At 42.7% G+C, this 8,941-nt stretch overlaps 1 protein-coding gene across 2 annotated transcripts; it reads right to left on the minus strand.

Annotated features, from left to right (window-relative positions):
- Positions 1-484: 484 nt before the first annotated feature.
- LOC110980343 (uncharacterized) lies at positions 485-7,875 on the minus strand. Of its 2 annotated transcripts, XM_087139536.1 has the most exons (5): positions 7,234-7,875; positions 5,796-5,858; positions 5,400-5,487; positions 4,178-4,246; positions 485-1,002 (listed from the first exon to the last, which is right to left on the minus strand). In XM_087139536.1, the coding sequence occupies exons 1-5, from the start codon at positions 7,240-7,242 to the stop codon at positions 989-991; spliced, it is 243 nt and encodes an 80-aa protein (XP_086995662.1). In that variant the 5' UTR covers positions 7,243-7,875; the 3' UTR covers positions 485-988. The 2 variants fall into 2 exon arrangements, with proteins under 2 accessions (XP_086995662.1, XP_086995661.1); XM_087139535.1 differs by lacking the exons at positions 485-1,002; positions 4,178-4,246 and having other exon boundaries at positions 5,101-5,487; positions 5,796-5,855; positions 7,234-7,866.
- Between the last annotated feature and the right edge of the window lie 1,066 nt (positions 7,876-8,941).

The raw sequence follows: 8,941 nt of genomic DNA on the forward strand, positions 1-8,941 counted from the left end.
TGTTGATATAAAGGAGAGGCACCGACACCACCATCGCGCTATTATCGAAGAAATAAGGATCATTTATAAAATGCCGGTGATGCCCGAGTGTGAAAAGAAACTCTCATTTCTAGAATATTGGCAACAAGGAAATACTAGGCCCCGAGCTGGACCAAGAGAGGGCGCAATTTCCTGGAAACGGAGGCTCCTTTAATGAGAACGGGGGGGCGGGTGTTGTGCGACAATTTCCTGGCAATGGAGGATAATTTAGTGGGAACCAGGCTGGGTACTGCACTTCGCTGAGTTAATAGCCGTCTCCTGTTTCAAACTTGGAATAAGTGATACTCCAAACGGTCAGTCCGCATTAACGGCGTTAATTTTCTTAAAGTGATTGTTCCTTCAAATTTCAGGCAGCTGTTTTCAGCAAATGATTCTTTACATCTTTGTATCATGCACAGACGACAATCCGCGTTTGTGATTCTATTCAAAATGACACACACAAGACTTGAAATAAAAATTTCCAGGCTGTTTTAATCAGAACTTGTAAACATTTTGGGAATAATTCAAACATCACACATCGAAAGAGTTTCAGCTTCCCTTAAATTTCACATAAAAAGCGAAAACCAAATCAGACGCAAAGCGAAACGGAACAAGAGGACACAAAAACTGACGTTTAGTTTTACCAGGCCTAGCTACTCCATGCACCTAAAATTCTGTTAGCTCCCATACATGTAACCAGAAGTTTTTCTTGGCTATCAATGTTTATATGTGCATAAGTTGAAAATCAAAATAAAAGACCTCTCACCAGACAATTAGTTAAAATTTTTCTGAAGCATGTTAAAATATTCCTTTACTTTTTCTATCAGTTTCCACAAAATTCCCTTTTAAAAACAAATTTTAGTCTATTTGTTACTTGTACACGAGTTTGCAATCAGTGCCACAGCGTCCAGCAATGCGGTAAACTGTGGGGAAATCCAAGCAGCTATACAAGAACTCAAAACTCCGATGATTACTTCATGTTTTCTGCAAGGATAAAAAACACAGAATCATAATTTAGGAATAAATACATCTCCACTTTCATCAGCCTGAAATGCTTTTGTTGTTTTTATGAGGTGGGTTGCAAAAATCAAATTTGACGACATCGCAAAGTTGAGGTTTTTCCGGCAAATTGCACCATTGTTTGTTCGTATTCCAACGATTGTTTCTCAGCTAGCTGCTCCTACGTTTCTTTTTCATACGGTAGAGTCTGCAAATTCGTTTACAGGCGTCAAATACCGGTAGTGCAAATTTATTTTAGAGTTAATTTCATTCAATTGAGCAGTGCATAACCGTCATTCGATTGAGCGCTGGGTGACTGGAATGAGAAATGCCACCCGAATTCCTCTTTCGTTTTGGTCTATGGGCAACCATGTGCACATTTTGAACCTTCAAATTGGAAAACATCGAGACTATAAGCAAATTAAGATCGTTATAGAACAGAAAAGGAGATTCAAAATAGAAAACAAGCTAAAAACGTGTCCCACGTGTTGACTTGAATGTATATTTTTATATATCTCAAACAAATTGCACTTCAAGAATACAGTGTATTCAATACTGATTGCGCGTTTAATCAAAATGTAGAAAAGAAACTCTCCCTGGGCCTTCATCACGGACGCTGCAAGAAATATCCTTTAGATGCAGTTTACTCATTTGTAAATTACTTATTTTATACACAAAAAACACACTCTGCATATATACTAAGAATTTTAGAATGCTCTTAAGCTTATTTTTTGTTGTCACATTTTTAAAGTAATGTTTTTGTTTTCATGCTTTTTCTATTTTTCCCGTCCTTTTTTAGGCATTTCCCCACTTTGCCATTTGTGTAATGAAGTTACTTCACGTTAATAATTGTTTTACAACTCAAACAGAAACAAATGCAAATTAGCAAAGAAATGTTTCCTTTCATGTTTTGCATAAATTGGTCACAAAGAAAAACAGATTAAAAGATTTAGCGTTTTATGAATTACGTTGCACGAATCTGCTAAAATGCTTGCCGATTCACAAAACTGAACGCCAAAACACATACCGCAGGAGCGTCCGCACGAATTTGAATGCTTTTTGCGTGTTTTTCAAAATAGAATGCCGACCCTTCAAATGCTCATAGAATGAAACTGAATGATCAGTTGTGCTCTTTGAATGGTGATGTAGATCGTCAATCAATTTCGTGCTAATTTGAATGAAATTGTCGCTAATTCGTGTGAGAAAATGTTGAACTCGGCCGGCAAAACCTATATTAGGCCCAGGCCTATGTGGATGCTTGTTCCAGTGTGTGACGTTGTTCCATTACTTTGGGTCAGGGCCCAATTTCATGGCGCTTCTTACCGCAAGCGAAAAATCGGCACTTCCCGTAGCAGAAAATTCTCAGTTTTGGCTTGTGCGCATGCGTACGTCCCGTAACAAAAGATTCTGCGATTAAAGGTTATCCGGTTCTTAAGTGACTTTTAAAGGCCGTGTCCGAAACAGGCTTCCCGAGCTACGGCTAGGTGTATTGTCTGCGTGTCTCCACGCATTTCCAATGGAGCGAAGACGTAGACCTAGCTCTAGACAAGAGATTCGGATACAGCCAAAGTCACAAAGGCGGACGCGCCATAATTTGCAGGCTCCCATTGGACGATCGCTGAAGCTGCGCGTTAACCTCCGGTAACTCTATGTGCAGTGGGCGTGGTTTAAACTGAAGTGACGCCACACTTACGAACCGAGTAGCGCAAAAAATTTTCTGCTTGCGCGGTTAGTGCAGAAAGTAGGTCCACAAGCGCAGAATTCTGCAGTAAGCAGTGCCTTGAAATTGGGCCCAGTCCATCGTGGGTTAAAAATTACAGCATCTTGCAACTTTTTTTTGTGTGTGTAACGCGGCCAATGGGGCTCTGGTAAGACGCAGTGGATCAGTAAATTGAGTAGACACTGCCACGATGTGTGGTCATTATCAGCCGGCTTACGAGGAACTGTCGAGCAACAATAGACTGTGGTCCGATGATCTAACACCACAGATTCTCGACAGTTTGCTCAAACTGCTAAAGAGCTCAGCAAAATTGTTACTGGGTTATCTTAAAAATAATGACGCCATGAACTGGAACAAGAAGTGGGGATTTTGTATATAATGAAAATGTTGTTAAAGGTTAAAACATAGTCGATCTTGTGAACGGCATTTTGAAAAGTAAAACACGGAATCCGGTATTTTACGCGCGGTTTCAGGCGTGGTTTCAGGCGTGGTTTCAGGCGTGGTTTCAGGCGTGGTTTCAGGCGTGGTTCCACGGGTGGAGGAGGGGCCTGATTGTGTCTAGCACCCCTCAAAAACAATGCACTACGAAGCATCGTTAGGAAACAGGAGTAGATTGGTTGGGTTGAAAAACGATTACTCCATGAAATTCCGAACCCCATTTCATCTTTAACAGCTTAATCGACTCGGTAGCGGCCCGGAATTGTATCTAACCTATTACGAACAAAGAAAAGAATTCAATGAGAAAGTCTGTGATACCAAAGATGCCATGGCATATTCCCAATAGAAAAGACTGCTTAATTTCTCGTGAAATAATACGAGTTTTTTTTAGAACAGGGTAACTTGGTTCCGCGAAAGCACGAAGAAGCCGAAAATTTTGAAATAGCCGTCGACTGGGCTGGGCAAGCAATAGATACTGGGAAGAAAAATCCCCGATTTTGTGATCACCCTTCAAGATCTATGTGTTCACGCTGCCATGGGAAGCCGAAGTCAAGAACGAGAACTGGACACCGGCGGAGGGCGCATCACTCGCGAAATTGAGAATCGGATTCCTACACACAGAAAGGCACGCGAGAGGACGGTTTTCTCCAACTTCGATTTTGTGCCCAAATTGGCCATCCCCACCGGGCAGTAAGACATATGGCAGATAGCCAAGGAGAGGGGGCGTGAGTTAACAGCGACCCTTCAGAATTGATCTGTTTGTGGTCGCTGTTCGTCGCTCCATGATCTTGCTGAAGGAAACAAACTTGCCGCCAAAAGCCAACTTTGAAGAGTTTACCTAGAAAGCAAGGCTATCGGAGTGGCTTCTCTTTCGCTCTGCAGAAAAGCCAAAGATTCAGATCCGTCTATCAAAGTCGAAATATCGTCTCTGGTGATCGGGAAGCATACAGTTGGTGTATGGAAGGGGAGTCCCACTCCTAAAATGTGTTTTTAACAGCTCACCTTTCAAGTAGTCCAAGACTTGTCCCACAGTTTTCAGCTCTACGGCTTTTTCGTCTGGGATTTCAACCTCTGCAAACAAGATCACATTAATTTCTGTCAAGACCATCAAACAACCGACGGACTGACCAACAGCCCTCGCGCAAACAGGGACTGAAACAAAAGTAAGATTGGAAATAAGAAAAAGAACAGTATAAGTATAAAGCAATCAAGAAAAGGCAAAATTCTAGGTGAGAGCACAACGATGGGAAGGCACGAAACCCCCTAGAAAAAAACACACACACAAAAGCAACACCAGGAGCGTACCCCGCACCCCGATATTTGCACGCCCTACCGACGTCCGCACGGTTCGATGTTTTAATACGGTCTCCAATGATTGAGACATTCGTCATAACTCTCTCTATAAACTTTGGCTGTGCCTTTCACGGGGTCCGTCCATGATGTACCTGTTGGCACGTACGAGTGGGCGTAGATTGGCGACGAGTACTCACTGCGTATGGGGGAGGGGTTCTGAAGCAACGTGCACGACGCACACAAAATAGTTACGCTCAACAGGGCGATTCCCAATGGTGCGCCTCCAAGAATTTGCAACGCGTTGACCAATCACAAGGCGCGAAATTTGTCGACCCTTTCCAAACACGCATTGGGTCGACAGATTTCGCGCACTGTGATTGGACAACGCGTTGTAGGCTCTTGGAGGCGCAATGTTGTGAAACGCCCGTATTTAGCTTGACAAATTGTACTGAAATCTATGTATGTCATAAAAGTGATACTACTTGGGTAGTAAAAGTATCAGCTTTTATTCACCAAAATCGTCAGCACACACCACTTTATCTTACTAGGGGTCTACGCAGTACCCGTGGAACAAGTCAAAGCGAAAATGTAATGTGCATACGTACAAGAAAATGTAGGCGTCTAAGCCACTGCATGTTTAGTGGGTACAAAACTATTTTTGCGTACGTACTTGCCAGGACGGCTTCATACAAAAAAGTTGAAGCAGAGAAATATGCAGGATGGAAAGGACAATGACAGCACGATGCGACGGGCGACTGCACGACGCGACGAACGACGCAACGAGAATGACAATGTAACGACGCGATGGCATAATCCAAAGGAGCCGTCATGCAATGGTATCGTACGGTTTCGTGGCCTATGGGAGAAACAAGATTGTTATGTCAGATCTTTGCCAACGTTTGTCTTGGGCAGGCGTAGATCTCAGACCTACCGAATTCCTCCTCGAAAGCCATCACGAGTTCCACCGTGTCTAGACTGTCAGCGCCAAGATCTTCCACAAAACCAGCTTCCGCAGTGACCTGGTCAATTAAGGGTTACACACGTTCATTCAGTGATAATTCTTGTGAGGTAAAAAAAATGCAGATCAGTGCTATTAGCTCGTTCATACGCTGATTCATAAACTCTAAGCAAGTTCGAGCTGACGCGGTGTCAGGTTCTTCAAGCCTTTTTTTTTCAAATGCCAAAGTGACCCACTGGCTCTATCCACAGACTCCGTCTGAAAAGGTAAACCCCAAACAAGTTCTTAAAAAATGAGTTCTGAAAAATTGCATTAAAGATCGTGTTTCACTTAAAATAGAAAACGAAAATGGGAATAAAAAGTACTTACTTTCGCCTCATCGACGCCTAGTTGTTCCACAATTATCTTAACAACCCTTTCCTGAATAGTCTGCTGGGTGGATGAAAAAGTGTATTGAATTCCATCGGTGTTTCGTCTTTCTACTGCGCATTTTTAAAGATACAGCTTGAATTCTGTCTCTGAAGAAAAGTTGACTTTCCCCACAACCCTTTTCCAAAACGTGACTCCGGCACGCTACACTAAACGTCCACGTTTGAAGCAACTGGCAGCCCTCCTGATGGCATTATTTTTTAGTCTAAAAGTTTTGGGTTAATAATAAAATCTGCGAAGTCGATTTATGGGATTCGTGATCATCTGTCCACAAAAGAAAACCTTATTTGACCATTATTAAAATGCAGTCTTTGCCATTTATCCGTCCGTGATCCGTGAGCCTTTTATCCGCCCAGCAAGACAAATACGAGCAAAGCATTTACAGATATATTTTGAGAGCGGTTGACCGGATACTGAGGGCTCTGAGAAAGGCTGTGGTTATTTCAGGTTCGAAGTATAATCTTTCAAAATTCAAAACCTGCAATAAATTATCAAGTCAAGAAAGTTAACAAAGACAGTCCTTCAAAGTTTTTATTTTAGGCGCCTCGTAGTAGCTTGACGGAACGACGAAGGGGAAGTGACTTAGAAACACCCATTTTGGCAGATACTTTGGCAATAGAAAACCATCTCTGAACGTTCAATCTGCTCATGTTCTGCAATCTGAGAAGCAGTTGGAACTTTAACCACACGTTGGCAGTATCATGGCAAACAGCTGTTGCCTACTTTTAGAGATCACTGCGACGTGATGTATCTTCTGTCTTCTCTCATAGAGTGCAGAAAAGTAGAAAAAACATGTCCACAATGTTAGCAGTTGGGGGGGAAACTGCTCAGCACACTTTGACCTTTGATCAAAAAGGGAAAAGGTCATAAATATGCATAAGTATAATAATAATATGATATTGATATGAATAGGAATGAGGTGTAAGAAAACCTTTTGTGCATTCACTGAAATCTAATCAAAATAACAAAGAACAGCCTCTATGGCGCAAGCCACGCATAACCTATCTGTAGACGCCCAAGCTAGAGGAAATATGGGTGCGTTCGATTAGCTTACACGTGTAAGTCAAACTTACACGAGAGCGTTCGTTTAGGCATCACGTGATGTTCGTGCCTGCCCGAGTGTAATGACGTCACGGATGGACTGTTCGAGCATGGACGTACATGATGGAATGAGGCGGGGACTTGACCTTTTTCCCAGAATGCCTTGGAAAACACACTGCAGCGTTCGATAAGCCTCATTTGAGGCTTCCCTTGAGTGTAACACTGGTGTGTTTAGGGAAGCTAATCGAACGCACCCATTATAGTACACCCCTTAGAAAAAAATACAGACCTACATTATTCTTTACACACAGGCAGCAAACTTTCGCAGTGGTCTTACCGATGCCATTCTGTGAAGTGCACTTTTCAACAGGTTTTAAAGCAAACACCGCAGATACAGCGAGCTTCAGGGTCAGGAGGTATGTCAGCTGTAGAGCAGCAAAAGAGTGACAGTTTTGGAGAACACTGGAAGCCTGGTACCAGCAGTGTAGCACAATGTATCATTAAGTCTTGAAGGTTTGCATGGTGAAGAGGTATAATAGAAAGTGGGTTTGCGGTAGCACCATGGACGTATTTCTTTTGTGAGTATTTGCGGTTCTGAAAAGAACCTGTGGTACTCGACGTGTCGAGCAGTATGCTCTGCTCGTCATCAGGAGAATGCCGGATACTGACTGGGAGTGGAACTTAAGTAGTCTAGTGGAGGATTCTGGAAACAGGGATTAGTCCGATGATGCGTGAAGGCGGGAACTCTGGAGAAGGGATTAGGCTGGCTCGGTGATGCGTGGCGGTAAACTTACTCAGGTGTGGCAGTACTGATGGGGGTGTGGATGGGTAAACATGGTGCCAAGGGCCCGGTATAGAGGACCTATAGGCAGACAAAAGGAAGAACTGGGGCAGGGTGCCAAGGGTATAGATGACCCATAAGGCGAACTAAGAAGGGTCGAGGATGGGGCGCCAGATGTCACTGATGATGAAGCCTGTGTCTTGCGGAACTGTTCTGTGCTTGTGAATCTCGCTTGCCTCACGAACACGGCGTGGATGCCATTGGTCAGTATGTTGGCAATGAGATGGGCTTGTTGCCAGTGGACTTGGTGGTCTTCAGTGCTGGAGTATTTGATGATGGCAGGTTTCTCGAGATCCCCCCGTCGTCCGTGGGCTCGGTGTTCATTGACAATGTATCATTGTTAAGTCAGAATGCTCTTTTATCGATATATTAATTTGTTGGTTGCCCTGTCAAAAGAGGGCGCTGTTCAGTGGGCACACTATATAGAAATTTCAGCTTACTTCACTGAGTCGCCATGTAATTTGGGTTCAGGACACACGTTATCCCAATGTCGAAAGTGGGATTCATTTAATGCATTATTTAAATTTACTTTATTGGCTCTAATTGTTTTCTATGGGTAATTCGGGATAGGTTTGAGTATTTAATGGGGTCGAAAATACAACAAAAGGAGAGACAATTTACAAAGTTACGACTGTAAGCACATGTCAAGGTAGAGGGTTTATTGCGTATAATCGGGCGTCTTGCACGTGTACACCTATACACAAGGTTATTATCATCCATCCTGTTAATCGTTTGTAGTTCGGTGATTACTTAAATTGCGTTAATTTAATTAGATTAACAAGTTGCCGTTGTTGGTTCATGTTGTTAATTTGTAACTGTGAAAGGCCAAACTCTGCTCATTGGTGTACTTTTTGTGGACAGATTAAATCGTGTTCAGCGTGTTAAGCATATCCGTGATCGCCAGCTCACAATTTAAGTTCATTGTGTGGACATCCGTCATCCGTCACAATCATAGGCATCTGTTACATCGTAATGAAAAATTAATTGTGTAGTTACGTAATTGGACAGAAAAAAATACTCACAGTGCTTACTATATCGGGGGAACTGCTCTCCGGAGAAAAGAGACAGGACAAAAAGTTCTTGTGTAAAAAGACATTAACTAGGAATTCATCAATATGTTTCTAAAACGTGATTTGACAACAGAACTGAACCCAAAATATAAGGACCAAAATCCAATCTACAGTAAACCTAAAAGCCCAAGAAA

The sequence above is a fragment of the Acanthaster planci genome, linkage group LG07 (genome assembly GCF_054643075.1).
Source record: "Acanthaster planci isolate LZ-2023a linkage group LG07, COTS_SCS, whole genome shotgun sequence".
Taxonomy (NCBI): Eukaryota; Metazoa; Echinodermata; class Asteroidea; order Valvatida; family Acanthasteridae; genus Acanthaster; species Acanthaster planci.